The 16,658-nt window shown below is 36.9% G+C and overlaps 2 protein-coding genes across 3 annotated transcripts; both read left to right on the top strand.

Annotated features, from left to right (window-relative positions):
* On the top strand, positions 1,024-11,828 carry LOC18791935 (phospholipase SGR2). The gene is made up of 22 exons (XM_020564455.1): positions 1,024-1,820; positions 1,912-2,012; positions 2,116-2,310; positions 2,741-2,893; positions 3,225-3,296; positions 3,378-3,530; positions 4,505-4,555; positions 5,352-5,522; positions 5,699-5,848; positions 5,975-6,040; positions 6,143-6,688; positions 6,785-6,863; positions 6,967-7,088; positions 7,268-7,340; positions 7,670-7,772; positions 8,687-8,780; positions 8,872-8,934; positions 9,704-9,752; positions 9,993-10,096; positions 10,400-10,446; positions 11,020-11,204; positions 11,296-11,828. The coding sequence occupies exons 1-22, from the start codon at positions 1,616-1,618 to the stop codon at positions 11,298-11,300; spliced, it is 2,787 nt and encodes a 928-aa protein (XP_020420044.1). The 5' UTR covers positions 1,024-1,615; the 3' UTR covers positions 11,301-11,828.
* LOC18790543 (putative wall-associated receptor kinase-like 16) lies at positions 11,923-16,086 on the top strand. Of its 2 annotated transcripts, XM_020564458.1 has the most exons (4): positions 13,488-13,620; positions 13,737-14,254; positions 14,401-14,565; positions 14,708-16,086. In XM_020564458.1, exons 1-4 carry the CDS (start codon positions 13,568-13,570, stop codon positions 15,916-15,918), a joined length of 1,947 nt encoding a protein of 648 aa, XP_020420047.1. In that variant the 5' UTR covers positions 13,488-13,567; the 3' UTR covers positions 15,919-16,086. The 2 variants fall into 2 exon arrangements, with proteins under 2 accessions (XP_007225549.2, XP_020420047.1); XM_007225487.2 differs by having other exon boundaries at positions 11,923-14,254.

Raw genomic sequence — 16,658 nt, 5'->3', positions numbered from 1 at the left:
TGAAAATAGGTCTGTAAGAAGGAACGAGAGCATTTTTGCTCACCATTTTAACTAGAGGTATATACTCATCATCACTTTTAAAGCTTGACATGTCCCATAGTTAACCTTAGTTAACTTTTAAATGAAAATTAAAAAAAAAAAATTTAAAAGAGCCCACAGCCCGATTCTCTCCTCATTTTTCCTCTTTTCCCTTTTTATAAAACATTTATTTCCTCCTCCTCCCCCCGACCCTTCTCTCTCTTTTCTCTCCCTCTCTCAATCTGTATCTCTCTGTCTCTCTGTTTAAATTTTCATTACAGGGTCCCGCATGGTTGATCTTATTGAGGTTAAGCTTTTTGTGATCTTAGTATGATTAGATTGATCAATGAAATTTAAATGCAGATTAGTTCATTAAGAAAAAAACACATAATCTTCCCATTTTCTTGTTCTTATTAGGAACCAACGTAAATCAAGTAATTATGTAATTTCCAATCGAATACTATAAAGAAGTTGCATATGCATGCGTATGGATTTCAATATGGAAACAAATACAGACGCTTTGCTATAATAATGGAGTCTCCAATTTCCTTCCACGATACTAATAGTAGTTAATTATTAAATTACAAAATTAAATATGATTACAAGAAAAGAAAAAGAAAAGTGTAAATTGCAATACAGCTGATGATGTAGAAGAAAAAATTAAATGCGGATTCTGAAAATCCGAATGGAAATATTTAGGCGAAGAGGGAGAGAGTGGGGGGAAGAGGAGGAGAGAGAAGAGAGAAGATAACAGAGGAGTCGGCCCACGAGGAAAGAAATTATATATAAAAAGGGGAAGGAGAAAAAAGGGGGAGAGAATCGGGATGTGTGCTGGACTATGAGCTCTTATTTATTTATTTATTTAATTTTCATATAAAAATTAATTAAGGTTAACTATGGGATAGGTGTCAAGCTTTAAAAGTGATGGTGACTCGTGAGCATACACCTTTAGTTAAAGTGATGAGCAAAAATGCTCCCAAAAAAAGATGAATCGAACCAAATAAGGTTTAAATGAGTTAAACGGAATTCTAACTTATGGATAAAAATGCCCTTCAATTTAACAAATGAGTTAACAAACTTGACGGAAAGGGGTATATTGACATCTTTTGAAAGATTAGGGCTCAAAGACAAATTGAAAAGTTCAAGATGGCAAAGTGTTTTTAAAAAAAACCCAAAAAAGAAAAAAAAGAAAAAAGAAAAGGAAAAGCACGCAACCGCCATTTCTATGTGATGCAGCTGTTGCAATCCACCTGCCATTCAACCCCGAGAGCGAGCTGTCATTCTTCTGAAGAGTTGCGTTTTCTTTCTCTGCAGCTTTGCTTTCTTGGTCATGATTTTTCCACATTCTTACTTAGCAATTCCCGCAAACATTGGGGTTTTGCATTCAACTTTCTCGCACTTCCCTTTCAATCTCGGTTTCCAGAAATTCTCAAATTCCCAATTCCACTCCAAAATTCTACCTCCATTTTACCCTCTTTAATTTCATCTATTGCACCAGGTTAGGGTTTTGAGATGAAATGAAAACGTGGAGTTGGGGAATTTAAAAAAAAACAAAAAACAAAAGGAAAAAGCACATCTTTCTTCTTTGGTGTGGAGTATGGGTATGGCGGATTCGGAGGCAAACCGTGTAGCTGAAGAAACGTTCCCTGATATGCTGAAGAACACGCCGTCGAACATCCGGAGATTGGAAGATGAGATTGATCAGTGTAAGGGCCACCAGAAGTATCTAGCGCAGACTAGAAGCCCGTCCGATGGTAGCGATGTCCGATGGTACTTTTGCAAAGTCCCTTTGGCAGTGAATGGTAATTGGATTCCCACGAACATTGAAATACCGAGTTTTAGTGTGTGTTTCTACTTCTCAATTGACAATCTTCTGTTTCTGTGATCATGCAGAGATGGCTGCTTCAGTCCCTCGCACTGAGATAGTGGGAAAAGGCGGCTATTTTCGTTTTGGTAAGAGAGACTCTCTGGCAATTGAGGCATCTTTTTTGCAGGTGGGTTGGTGGTTGGTAATGTCTTAAAGCTTGCGTTTTTTGTGATATTTTTATCTTAGAGTTATTCTAATCACGTGGTGGTTGAATTTGCATGTGCATATAGAGGGAGGAAGAGTTGCTTTCTTGTTGGTGGAGAGAGTATGCGGAATGTAGCGAAGGTCCAAAAGAGCGACCTAGTTCCAGTAAGAAGGTGGCTGAGCGGGAAATTTTATCTTCTCTAGAGAGGGGTCGGTCAGCTGAATTATATAAAGTGGAAGAAGAAAGAGTTGGTGTTCCTGTTAAGGGAGGGCTTTATGAGGTATGAGTTATGTTTCCAATTTTGTCTGTGTCAGTGTAAAGACTTGATAGAGACTGTCTACCTTAACTATTGTTAGTCTTCTGTTGGTTTCTTTCTCGGGGATGTGAACTTACTATTTAAAGTGAGAAGAAGTACCTATGGACCTGAAAATGTAGCTATCTAGTACTAATCAACTCGCTAACTTGCATCGTGGGATTCATAGTCTCTTGTGATGTTCTTTAAGTACTGGTTGTTGATGAATCTAACTGAGCTAATGCGAGGGAGATTTTCTATGAATTTCAGCAGAAGTCTTATTTTGTTTTAGCATTCTAAGTCACTACTTGTTTACTTAGTCTGGAGTGTATCTTCAAAGTGAAATGAACCAATTCCAACTACTTTTTAGATGTAGACACGATTGATTTGAGTTGGCATAGTCATGCAATCATTTCAGGTAGATTTAGTGAAGCGGCATTCTTTCCCTGTCTATTGGGATGGAGAAAACCGGCGCGTCTTAAGAGGTCACTGGTTTGCTCGTAAAGGGGCTGATTGGCTGCCACTTCGTGAAGATGTTTCTGAACAATTGGAGATTGCTTATCGTAGCCAGGTTAGCAGCAGCATTGATATGTGCTACTTTAAATGACCATGTTTCTGACAAGGTGGAGTTTATACATGTTCTGCTCACTGTCTAACTGGTAATTTCTATCCAGAGTTTATGTGTCAGAGAGTGTGATAACTGCCTTACTTTATGCTGATTCAGTGCATTATTTTATGCTTGAAACATACCAAATTTTAGATTCATGGAATGATTTTAAGACTATTTCAATCTGTCCCTCGTACATGTACTCTTTCTTTTAGACTTTGAAACATGTCCTGCACCTCACTCGGTATACAAGGTGATCGGCATAAGTAGGTGAAGTTGGACTTTTTATCTCCAGGTTTGGCACCGGCGAATGTTTCAGCCGTCTGGACTTTTTGCAGCTCGGGTTGAATTGCAAGGCTCTACCCCTGTATGTGTATTGCTATTTGGAGAAAAGATTTTATAATGTTATTATTGTATTCTTAAACACGTCCTGGGGATGCACTTCTAGGGACTACATGCGCTTTTCACAGGAGAAGATAATACTTGGGAGGCTTGGCTCAATATGGATGCTTCTGGTTTTTCTAGTATCATTACTTTAGGTGGAAATGGAATGAAGTTAAGGCGTGGATATTCCGCATCTTACACTTCAAAACCCACCCAGGTATCTATTTTTTCCCTGATCAATACTTGATGGGATAATATCTGACACTGCCTTCAATATTTTCTTTTTTCAAGGTTATACCTTTTTTGAGTATTTGACTTGAGTCTCAGATTCATGTGATTTATTTGAGTATTCCACTTATGCATATTTGTTGTTAATGCTAGTTTGTAGTTTCTTCTTGGTACTTTGCTATGTGAACTTTTCCCGTGATATCATTTTAATCTGGTGATGTCTATAGTTTGGATTGTAATGGATGTTTGAATATGTAAATGGATTCTATTCAAGAACTGGTGTAATTGTAAACTTTCAGATTTTTCATAAACTTACAAGAAACTTGCTTCTCACTCAGCTTTACTGAAACTATTTAAGCAAGGCACACATGGTACTTTGCTCCTAGATTTTATCATTCTATTTTAACTTATAAAAGACCAATTAAAATGTTATTTTTCACTTAGTATGGATGTAGCGGTCATCTTCAGCGTCTATGAAAAATACTTCAGTTGTTGTTTACAGAGTTAGGAAATGTATTTTCTGAGCTGGAGTGTTATAAATCTTTTCTATATGTTTTAGGTGTAATAATGGTAACGATATGAAAGGGACAAAAAATAAAAAACAGCAGAAACAATTACCTTTGCTACCATGATAATAGGTTTTATGTGTGATTGAATGTCTTGATGGTATGGGGATGTAGTGGGGTTTGGTTAGGCAGTTATGTTCAAATATTTTGTAGCGTAGCAGATACACGATTGTTATTGATTTATTAACTGTATGTTTGTTTGGTCCCCTGAGTTGTCTATGTTTCTTCTTGTCCTGTTTTTATGTGAAATTTGGCTTCAAAACTAGGTTATCTTGCTCTGTTATGATTTCTACCATGCAAAAGTTTTATCATTTTCAGCATAAGGAAAGTCTTCTTTATGCATTAAGGAAACAGAAAAATAACCTGTCATCTTTCTCACAACCATTTTCTTTTATAGAATGAATTACGACAGCAGAAGGAGGAGGAAATGGATGATTATTGCTCAGCGGTATACGTTTTCACTTATCAAATAAAAAGGGTTGCTTTTATTCTTGTTCTTGAGGTTCTTTCAGTATATTCTTGTCTTCATTCAACTTGTGCATAATATATGTGTGTTCTTCCCTGCCAAATGTACAGCGCTTAGTAATCTATAGGTATGAACACAGCTGGGAGAAGGCTACCTCGGCTTCCTGAGTTAGATTTCGTTACAAATTCTAAGGTTTTTCTTGTTATGGTTTACTGAGAATCCTTGGTAGGTTGTGGTATTAAAGCTATCTACCAAGGACCCCTGTACAAAGAAGTGCAGGCTGAAGATTAGTGCAACTGACTAGTTTGATAACCAATTTCTATGATGTTAATCTTAAAAAAAATTCAGCCATCAATGAACTAGAATCACGTGGCCCAGAATTTTAGGATAATTGTTTTTGCCTATTAGATTGTTAAAGGTGGTTAAGCCATAACTTCTATGGTCTTGATACTTGGTTTCAAGGTAACAAATTTATGTTATTAATTTTGCTAGGAAAGTTAAGGGTGGTCACTCTGATTGATAGCCTGCATAATTGAAGCGCAAAATTTAATTCACCTAAAGCTTGTCTGTAAAGCTTTTCTTTCTTTCTTTTGTTTTCTTAGAAAAGAAAAATGCACACTCCTTGAGTTTGTTGCAGTCTTTGAGTATATTATTAAATAGCCAGTCCATAATTTTTGTTTCCTAAAAACTGGCTGTGTGCAGCAGTCAGCTTTCATTTCATTTTGTTTTTGTTGATTTTTTTGAAAGTGATAAGTTTGATGTTGCACATTTGATTTAGGTTCCTGTTCGACACCTTGTGTTCATGGTTCATGGAATTGGTCAAAGATTGGAGAAATCCAATTTAGTTGATGATGTTGGTGAATTTCACCATATAACTGCAAGTCTTGCTGAAACACACCTTACTTCACGCCAACGTGACACTCAAAGGGTTCTTTTTATCCCATGCCAGGTAAGCAATCTCTTTTCTATGATATCCAGCTTATTTTCTATCTACTTGATTTGTTTCTCTTTTTCATTCCTTTTTCCCTTTTGTGCCTTTTATATGCAATTTATGCTCATTTCATTTTCTTGTTTTTTGTTCAGTTGCTTTTACTATACTCTAACTTACTGATCTTTGCATTTCAGTGGAGAAAGGGCTTGAAGCTTAGTGGTGAAGCTGCAGTCGAAAAATGTACTTTAGATGGTGTGAAGGGTTTGCGTGTCATGCTGAGTGCAACTGTTCATGATGTGTTATACTACATGAGTCCCATATACTGTCAGGACATTATCAACGCGGTAGTGCATTTGGTCTTTAAACTTTCAGTGTCTATTTTTATGATACTCTCAGGATGATACTGTCTTTCAATGTTCTAATTCTTGGATTTGTGGCATTGTCATTGAACACAAATTTTTTCTCACCAGGTATCCAACCAATTAAATCGGTTATATTTGAAATTTCTTAGGAGGAATCCAGGTTATGATGGAAAGGTATGTAGCTGAAAAACATTTGCTATTATCTTTAGTTATGCTTTGTCTATATAAGTTTGGAATTAAATTAACTCCTCTCATGTTATTCTTACATCCATATAGGTTTCCATATATGGTCATTCTCTGGGAAGTGTCCTCTCCTATGATATCCTTTGTCATCAGGAGAATTTGTCATCCCCATTTCCAATGGATTGGATGTTCAAAGAACATGATAGAGATGGAGAATCTTCACCTGGTGTGGACAATCAATCTACATATGACACTCCGACTAATTTGGGAGATACATTTGCTTTTGTAAATGATCAAACTGATGACGTGATGGGTTTTAATGATGAAAATATGAGTGCACAACCATCTCTTCTGATACATGAGGATGGAAATGCTGAAGATGCCTCGACTGTTGTGGGTCACGAAACATCAGATTCTAACGATTTTGTTGCAAGGTCAGTGGACTTGAAACAACCACATGGTAATAAAGATGTGTATGAATCAGTTTGCGAATCGAGCAACATGCTTAGAGGGGATGGCTCAAGTGAAACTACAAGCATAAACTGTGGAGTACCAGTTGGTGGTGTAGAGAAAGTGGTTGAAGAAGTATGCGAAGAAACAAGCAATAAAGACAAAGTAGTCGAATTGCTGAGGGAAGAGGTGAGAATATGTAAATGGATAATTTATTCTGCCTAGCCTTTTGTGGGTACACTTTGTATACGATGCATATAATCAATAAAATTCTTTATGTTTCAGATTGATACCCTAAAGTCCAAAATAGCAGAATTGGAAGCCAAATGTGGTGGTAGAGATACTAGTCCAGGGTCGTATCGAGGTGATCCCTGATATTTACATTTTTTAAATAATTTATTTCATATACTTTTTGCTTCTAGTTTATGAAAGGAGCTCTCATGCATTCATATGCGTAACTTGAACAGAAAATGATGAAGTTCTTGCAACTATTCCAAAGCAGCCCCTATCTGAGAAATTGCCCCCTGAGGGAGAGGGGTCACCCAAGAGTTATACCCCTTTTATCAACTACACAAAACTTGAATTCAAGGTGCAAGAAATCTGTCAATTTTCTATTTTCACAGAGTAGCATATGACAAATAAAGATTCAAATATCTGTATCTATAGAGAATATGAATTGAATTGTTTCACTCTGTGGATGCAAATGTCTGATAGATATAATTTGTCATTGACTTTGTCACTTGCTAAATTTAACTCTTCATATTTCAGGTTGATACATTCTTTGCAGTTGGATCACCCCTTGGGGTCTTCCTTGCCCTTCGTAACATTCGTATTGGGATTGGTAATGATCAATAATTATGTTTTAATATGCTTTACATATTGATGCTTTCTCAGATTCCTAATTTCTATATTCTAGTGAAGGCACTGTGTTGCTGTCTCTAGTTATATTGGGATACTTTAAGAAGATTTTGTTCTTGTAACCGTGTCTATTGTTTTTCTCAGTGTTTTGAACTTCTCAATGTTGGAAATTCAGATATTTGTGTTGATTTGTTGAGTGGGGCTTTTTCTGTACTTGAAGTGATGCTTGTTGTAATACTGTATATTGGCAGGGGAAAGAATATTTTGAGACCTAAATCCAAGATTTAATGTGCTCTATCTTATCTATTTCAGGAAAGGGGAAAGAATATTGGGGAGAGGAAAACACAAGTGAGGAGATGCCAGCTTGTCGGCAATTGTTCAACATATTTCACCCCTTTGATCCTGTTGCATATAGGTCTTTTGCAGTCCTGCTCTCTTGATTATAATACTTAATATGAAATCCAGTTTTCATTGAAGCATTTGCAGACGTCGTTTCTCTTAGTGGATATGGCAGATAAAGTGCATGGCTTGACCATTTTCTTGAATATATGACACTTGGTTTGCCAAAAGTGTAAGAACCCCTGCTTCATGGCACCAAGAGTTGTCTTGCTTAGGAAATGTTGCAGAGGATAAAAAAGTTAATGGAAGTATGGATGTAGGTTTAGAAGAAGTAAGCTGATCACAAAAATGCAAACAATTGACTAGCAAATAAGAAGATAGGGAAACTGGGGATCCAGGTCACAGTATATAATTTGCAGATTCCAGTCCTTAAAAGTTTAAAATCTATAGGTTTTTCCCCCTTTGTATTGGTTTGAATTTTTTTTTCCCCAAAAAGTGCACCAATTTAGCAACTGCTTAGTTGACACACAGTATAGTAGCTTAAATCACCCGAAAGTGAAAATTGGACCCAGAAAACGATTATAAAATTCACAAACCAAACTTCATATTGAAAATATCCCTGTGTGCCCTGTAATTTGATATGATTAAAATCTCTGTTATTCGTATATTTATTGTAAGACAAAGTAACATGCCAAACTCATCTTCGTTCTTTGTCATATGTTTCTTTGGATTCATATGTGGGCTCGAAACTGCTAAGCCCATAGTTATTCACAGCTAAATCTCTATCAGTGGCTCCTAGCCTAAGTTGCTTTCACTAATTGTGCACACAGTGCTCATTTGTACTCATGATGTCATCAGAAAATTCTTATATATATGCAAATCAACTATGTGCTCATCACTCATATCTTTTATTTTCTTGTGTTGTCTTGTTTAATTGTACATGTTTGATCTCGAGACACATGATAGAACTTATCTCGTTTTTAAATACAGAATTGAACCACTTGTGTGTAAAGAATACATCAGCAAGCGACCTGTTATCATACCCTACCACAAAGGTGGAAAGAGGTTGCATATTGGGTTTCAGGTAACATTTTAACATATGCATGACTTGGTCACCTCTCTCTCTCTCTCTCTCTCTCTCTCTCTCTCTCGCTCTCTCATACTTTTTCATGTAGGAATTCACTGAAGATTTAGCTGCTCGTTCTCAAGCAATAATGGATCGTATAAACTCTGTAAAGGTGGGCTTTGTTAGACTTCTCTAAGCTGATATCTCTTTCTAATCTGAATTCTCTCTTTCTCTGTCTTTATTTTTGGTACTCATTAAAAGTCTTTTCTAGCTCTTAGCCATTAGAATTCTGTTTGTTTTTATTTCTAAGCTATTACTCTCAAACTAGAGGTTATTACCTGGCTACGGCTAAAAAAAAAAAAAGAAAGAAAAAGGAAGAGGTTATCACCTAGCTAGCATAACTGAAATTTATGCCATGGAGATACTTAAAAGCAATAAGTTGTCAGGAAGGGGAAAAAAGAAAGAACTTAAAAGAATAACGATAGAGTTTTTATTTTTCATCACGAGAGTTTTCACTTGGTTCGGATAGGCCCAAGTTTGCTTCAACCTGATAATTTATGTGTTCAACATTGCATGCTATAGGTTCAATTTTACTTTGACCCTGTATTATATTTGTTCTCAGGCTTTCTCTACATTGATCACCAGAAGTTTTTATTTGCTCTGTTCTATCCACATTACCTTTTTAATTTTCAAGGTTGAGTTCCAACTGGATTGTCATTTATGTCAATACATGGGTATAGTACAGCACCAGTTTAGAACTATTCATCCTTGCTTTGGTCCTTAATTTCTTAATCTGAGATTCTGCAACTAAAGCATATTGGAGTTAGGGTTTTGATCAGTCGTGCATCACAAAACTGAGTTATTTGATGTACATGTATGCTGTAGTTCCTATTATATGTGAAAAGCTATTGAAATTCCAAGGTTATATTATGTTTGAACAGGTTAAAGTGCTGACAGTTTGCCAGTCAAGAAACACGGATAGCCTAGAAGGTAGTAGATTTTTTGCTCCTTCAACCTGTATCTTGTTCTTCTCAGTGATAGTGACATCAAAGAATACATTTTTTTAGCAAAAGTGGCCCTGTGTACTGATCTCTTCATATTATAGAAAAAAGAGAGGAGTTTGGGGGTTGGAAATATAAACTTCCTATGCCCTAAATACAATAATCTAATTTCTTCTCCATCACATCTTTCGTAAGGTTTCTAAATTTTCTTATTTTGGTTATATTGCAGATACAGCAGAAACAGCCGAAGAAAAGGAAGAGAGATCGTATGGTACTCTTATGATGGAAAGAGTAACTGGAAGTGAAGGAGGAAGGATTGATCATGTTCTTCAAGTGCGTAGATACACCCACCACTCCACTCACTCCACATAGATTAGACACAAACAGAAGAAATCACTCAACTTGTGCATGCACTGAATGCCATTTTTTGTCTTTTTAGAAATATGCTGTGCAACTGCTTTCCAACCCCATATTGTTCTCATTAGCACTAACAGTACCAATCTAGTAGCACGCTATGCATGACTGTTTTCTTTATAGCCTTGTTGCTCTTTTATCTCAGTTAGACATTTAATTATTACGTCATCAATACCAGCTAATTTTTCTGATCCTCAACGAGTCTTTGTATTGATCATGCAGGACAAGACATTTGAGCATCCGTATATTTCTGCAATCGGAGCACATACGTACGTGCTCACATTGAATATTTCCTCATTCATGCAATTGGAATTTTTATCAAGCAAAATATTGGATACTGTTCATGCAAATTGTTGTGCTTACAACCTTTAAACTATATTGTTTATTTTCTTGCTCAGACTTTTGGGAATTTTGCACAGGAATAATAATTCAGCTGTTGTTGCCTTTATCTGCTATTCAGATGTTTCTCATATTCATTCAAAAATTTGTTGGGTGTAAAATTCTCTTTATTAATATTAGACAGCCAGTAAGTTTTGGAATGTTTGAGTTATGAGAATTATTGCTTTCAGAATTGCTTCCCTTTTATTTTTTTATTATTATTTTTTTTTTTCACTAGTATGATGAGGGTGGAGGAATAAAATGACAAATTCTTACAAGTGGACTACTTTCAAATAATCGTGGGATCTTTATACTTTCATGTCCATCTTTTAAATAAGCATATGAATTTATATGGATGTACCTACAGTCCGAATGTTTGCTGCTTAATGATATGTATACATGTATCTATAAAACATAGCTATTTATCTATCTGTTCCATTTAATTGGTGAATCTTGGCATGCAGAAATTATTGGAGGGATTATGATACTGCCCTTTTCATATTGAAACACTTGTACCAAGGTATACATGAAGATAACTTACCTGAGAAATCTGGTATGGGAAACTCAAAAAAGGAGAGTAATTACGCAAGGTGGTCTGGTCATGGGCAGACGGCAGATGAGGAGCTTCCTTTGACATTCTCTGAAAGAAGTATGATCAGATATTTCTCAAGGAAAGCTAAAAAGTTAATTGAAAAAAGTCCTGAGTTATAACATGGCTTGCTTCTTCTTTGTGTTTGCAGGATGAAGATGCTACAGGAGATGGTTGCAGCAGGTATTAAGCCAGTTGGAGTTATCGTTAGGCCATTTTTTCCATGACCAATTGGGTCACTGAAAGTGATGCACCGGTACACCTGGAACTCCTTCAAGAACCCAAGTTACAATGCGAACAAAGTGTGCGAACAAAGTGTGTACTCATAGCTTCCCTCCCTAATGAGAAGTGTGGAATAGGTTGGTAGGGGTGGAGGGTTCGTGCTCGTATTAATTTATAGGTACACATTCCACATCTCTTTTTTTTCTGTTTATCCATGTACATATAAAGAAACATCGTCTTACATGCTGAACAAATCAGTTTTAAAATCAGTTTTAGAGGAATATGTATGGTTTGTAGTGGAATTGTGCATACTCCGGTGAGGAGATGTCGATAGATTATTAAGTTAAGAATGTCTGTAGATTATTTAGTCAAGAATTATATGTAGAGAGAATAGAAATCCTTATAGAGTAATCTGGAAAGACTATTTTACTCTTTTCAATTGGATCAAAAGTAATTTTCCCTTCTTGCAATGCTTTTTTTCGCCTGTGACTGCTTGAGACTTCTTTTTCTAAATCCATGAAGAGTACATATGTTGGTGTGAGTTGTGATTGCTTTCGTACTGCTTCAACCAAAAACAAGTGATATATGAACATGCACATGAGGAGAATAAAGAAAAAAAAGTCAGTTTTTTATAAATAAATCAGTTTTAGCATGACATATTATCCAAAAATCCATATAGAGCCTATTTGGAGAAAGAAAAAATAAGTGTTTGACAAACTCAAGCATGACTTAGTCTTACACTTGGAAGATAGTACTAGCATGAAAAGGGTTTTCTCATAGTACGGTCCATAATGTCGGCTCAGCAGATAATTACTTCGGTTGGTCAGATAATTAGTTACTCTGGCAGCCGACTGAGCCAAGTCTTTAATCAAGGTTTTATATTTCGACTGGACAAAGGGGCAAAATAAGTAGGCCGTTGGATTGGAGGAATATGAAGGAAAGTGGAAGGAAAAACTTTATAACTATCCGTGAAAACACAGAGAGAAAATTATATCTGCGTGTTTTTCATATACCATGGTTTCTTATTCTTATTAATTTTTTTTAAATAAAGTATTTACCATGATTTCCTAAACAACAATAGATAATTCACAAAAGAAAAAGTATTTGGCAAATGACGTCATTATCAGTGTTTTTTCACCCCTCCAAGTTGAGATAATTAATTTGTGGCAAGTTGTTCAAATTGGGCTGAACTCTCTCACCCCAAAACAAGACAAGATTCTTCATCAGATTATGCATCTTGGTCTCCTAACGTGATTCAGAAATCCTCTCCTCGTTCTGGTTCTACACCGATCAAAAATCAATTCCTGGGTGGGGCCTCTTTAAACCCCCCAAGACTCTACTTGTAAATGCCATCGTGCTTCTTCAGGCATAAGTCTTCGTTGACGTCTTCCTTTTTTAGTTCCATGAATCTGGATGATAAGGACCTTTCATGTTGGAAATTTGAGATTAATTTACTCTGCTCCTACTTTCATGACTAAACTAGAAGAGGTAAAAAAGTGAAATGATGTTCCTATTCTTCTTTAAACGTACAAAATATTTTGTAATATATTTATAACTCTAGTGATTAAGAGTAGTTATTTCTTAGGTTATGTATTTGATTCGATTCTCTCTCCCTCAATATCAATTGTATAAAAAATAAAAAATAAAAAAATTATTCCTTTATACAAAACAGCTTACTGCAACAAAACTATTTGCAGCTTTCTATCTTCTCCCAAGTTAACGTTGAGAGCAAGTGATGATTGAGATCTAGATGTGTCAAGTTGCAGGACCAAGCCACATGTTAAAAAAGAACAGAAGAAAAAAAAAAGGACCACTTGGACCTGAGTTTATAATTTATATTTATAATTATGTAATATTTTGTTGACAAGTCTCTCCAAAGGAAATAGTCCGGTCTTTCTCCTAGCCGCCAATAAAAGCACCAATTTAAAACCTCGTTTCAACAACAAAAACTTAACCAGAAGCCATGAGCATTCAAAGATTAATGCTTCTGCTTCTGCTTCTGCAACTGATCACCTTCATAGAAGTGCTTTTAGCAGCTGCAGCTTCAGCTCAAACAACAGCAGCAACATTTAGCCCTCCTTCTTCTGATCAAGTAGAAGTCAAGCCTGGCTGCCAAGACAAGTGTGGAGATGTGAGCATCCCATATCCATTTGGCACAACCCAGGATTGTTACTACAACCAGGATTTCCTCATCACTTGCAATGACACGTATAACCCTCCAAAGCCTTTTCTTAGAAAAAGTGACTCAATTGAGGTAACAAACATATCTGTGGATGGGAAGTTGTATATTAAGCAATACATAGCCATACAATGTTTCAACAAGTCAGGCACGCCATTGGGTGGCTTAAAAAATTCTCTCTCCCTCTCCAGATTCTTCATATCAGACACCGATAACAAGTTCGTGGCGGTCGGGTGTGACACCTCTGCAAAGATCATAGGTTACAAAAGGAGAGCCTACGGGTACACCGGTGGGTGCACCACAACATGTGGCAGCATTGACTATGTTGCCAACTATTCATGCTCTGGTATAGGCTGTTGCCAAACATCCATTGCTAAAGGGATGACCTCTTTTAATGTAAGTGTAACTAGTTCCAACAACCATAAGAATGTGTGGGATTTCAGCCCCTGCAGCTATGCCTTCGTAGTCGAAGAGGGAAAGTTCAACTTCTCCTCCAGCATGCTCAAGGATTTGGACGAGGTGAGATTGCTCCCAGTGGTACTAGATTGGTCAATTGGAAATGAAGCATGTGAAGTTGTTGAAAATAAAAAGTTGATGAACTACACATGTCAAAAGAACAGTAGGTGTGATGATGTTGACAATGGTGTCGGGTATCGCTGCAAGTGCATGGACGGTTACCATGGGAATCCATACCTCAATGGCTGCCGTGGTAAATTAATTGTATATTATTATCCTTGTTTTGAATTGTCACTTTGCTGCCGTGATGCAGTGAGGTTCAGTCTTGTGTCCTTCGATTCATACCAAAAAAAGTTAGTAGTTGCTTAATTTCTGAATATGGGTTATGTTGTTTTGCAGACATTAATGAATGCGATGATGCAAACCTCCATGACTGCAAACAAAATTGTATAAATACAGATGGAGGCTATAAATGTTCTTGCCGGAAGGGGTACCATGGTGATGGTAAAACAAACGGAGAAGGTTGCTCCCCTAATCGAACATTAGTTGTTCAGATTACTGTTGGTAAGTATATATGCTTATTCTATATGAATCTGTTGCCACTCCTCCAAATCACTATATTTTTTCTTCTTGTGTAATTATATTGAGTAAAACTATTTAAAACAATGACCATGATGGTTGATGTCTAAACTTGTTGGAAATGCAGGAATCGGGGTCAGCCTCTTAGCCTTGCTAATGGGAAGCTTATGGTTTTACTTGGGATACAAAAGGTGGAAGCTGATGAAGCTGAAGGAGAAGTTCTTCCGGAAAAATGGAGGACTTATGCTACAACAGCAACTTTCAGAACGACAAGGATCCACTCACGAAACGGCGAAAATCTTCACTGCAGAAGAACTTGAGAAGGCCACCAACAATTATAGTGAGACTAGAATCATTGGCAAGGGAGGTTTTGGTACAGTGTACAAAGGAATTTTGGTAGACGGCCGGGTGGTTGCAATCAAGAAGTCAAAAATGGTGGATCAAAGCCAAATAGACCAATTCATTAATGAAGTGTTGGTGCTTTCCCAAATCAACCATAGAAATGTGGTCAAGCTTTTAGGTTGTTGTTTTGAAACAGAAGTTCCACTACTAGTTTATGAGTTTGTCACCAAGGGAACCCTCTTCGACTACATCCATAACACAAGCAAGGCAACGAAATCAAACAATTCTTGGGAAATCCATCTAAGGATAGCTACAGAAACTGCTGGAGTGCTATCCTACTTGCACTCTGCAGCCTCTGTTCCTATCATTCACAGAGATGTCAAGTCCACAAACATACTCCTGGATGAAACTCTCACAGCAAAAGTGTCTGATTTTGGTGCCTCAAGATTGGTTCCTATAGACCAAGCTGAGTTATCTACGATGGTGCAAGGAACTCTGGGGTATTTAGACCCCGAATACTTGCAGACAAGCCAATTGACAGAGAAAAGTGATGTTTACAGTTTCGGGGTTGTCCTGGTTGAGCTACTAACAAGAAAGAAAGCGCTTTCCTTTGACCAGCCAGAGGAAGAGAGAAATTTGGCTATATATTTTCTTTCTGCATTGAAAGAGGACCGCTTGTTACAAGTTCTTGATGATTGTATTGTGAATGAGGGAAACATTGAGCAGCTTAAAGAGGTTTCAAACCTTGCGAAGAGGTGTTTGAGAATGAAAGGAGAAGAAAGGCCAACAATGAAGGAAGTGGCTATGGAACTAGAAGGACTGAGAAGGATGGTAATGCATCCATGGGTTAGCAATGAAGCCAATTCAGAAGAGACTGAGTCCCTTCTTGGTGGAATATCCATGGAAACTATTAGTTGTGGAGGCGGTGGCGATTCAAGTTCTGGGTATGATACCATGAGGAACCACATTATGCTACCAGTAAATGATGGGAGATGATTGTGCTGCAAGTGAACAAGTCCATTGGATAGTGTTTGTGTGCTTTTTTTTTTTTTTCCTAAGCTTACATAGAGCACTTATTTCTCAGGTTTAATTACCCTTATTACTTTGTAGTCAATGTGATTCTGTGTTGAACTGAAATCTTATAAATGAGAATACTTTGATAAATAGAGGCCAATCTAATAAGGAATTTGAAGACAATAAATAAACAACAATGATGAAGCAAAGATAATTCATAAGAATTTAGCAAAAGCATTAGCAAATTCAGTACACAACCAAATAAAGATGTACATAATTGCAAGCAATACATTCATCTCCCATCAATTTCTTGCAGCATGAAATTGTTAAAAAGTCAGGTCTCCGGTACTGACTCCTCTGTCACTAATGTTTTTTAATGGCTCACCACCAAAATTCCCTGTCACTTTTGAATTCAATTCCTCTCCAACCCATGACTGCCCTGCCAATGCCATAGTAGTCAGATCCTCTAGTTCTGCTGCTACTTTCTTCTCCTTTCACTCTCAAACACCTCTCAGCAAGGCTAGCAAACTCCTTCACCTCCTCAACATCTCCCTCTCTGAAGTACACAATCCTCAAGAATAATTCTTGACTGGTCCTCTTTCAGTGCAGAAAGAAAGAACCTTGCAAGATTTCTCTCCTCTGCAGGCCCATTAAAAAAGACCGCCTTCTTCCCGGTTAGTAGCTTCACCATTACAACTCCAAAGCTATACACATCTTGTCTG

Source organism: Prunus persica, chromosome G1 (genome assembly GCF_000346465.2).
Source record: "Prunus persica cultivar Lovell chromosome G1, Prunus_persica_NCBIv2, whole genome shotgun sequence".
Classification (NCBI taxonomy): domain Eukaryota; kingdom Viridiplantae; phylum Streptophyta; class Magnoliopsida; order Rosales; family Rosaceae; genus Prunus; species Prunus persica.
The sequence above is the reverse complement of the archived record's forward strand: the minus strand, read 5'-3'. Positions and strand labels throughout refer to the sequence as shown.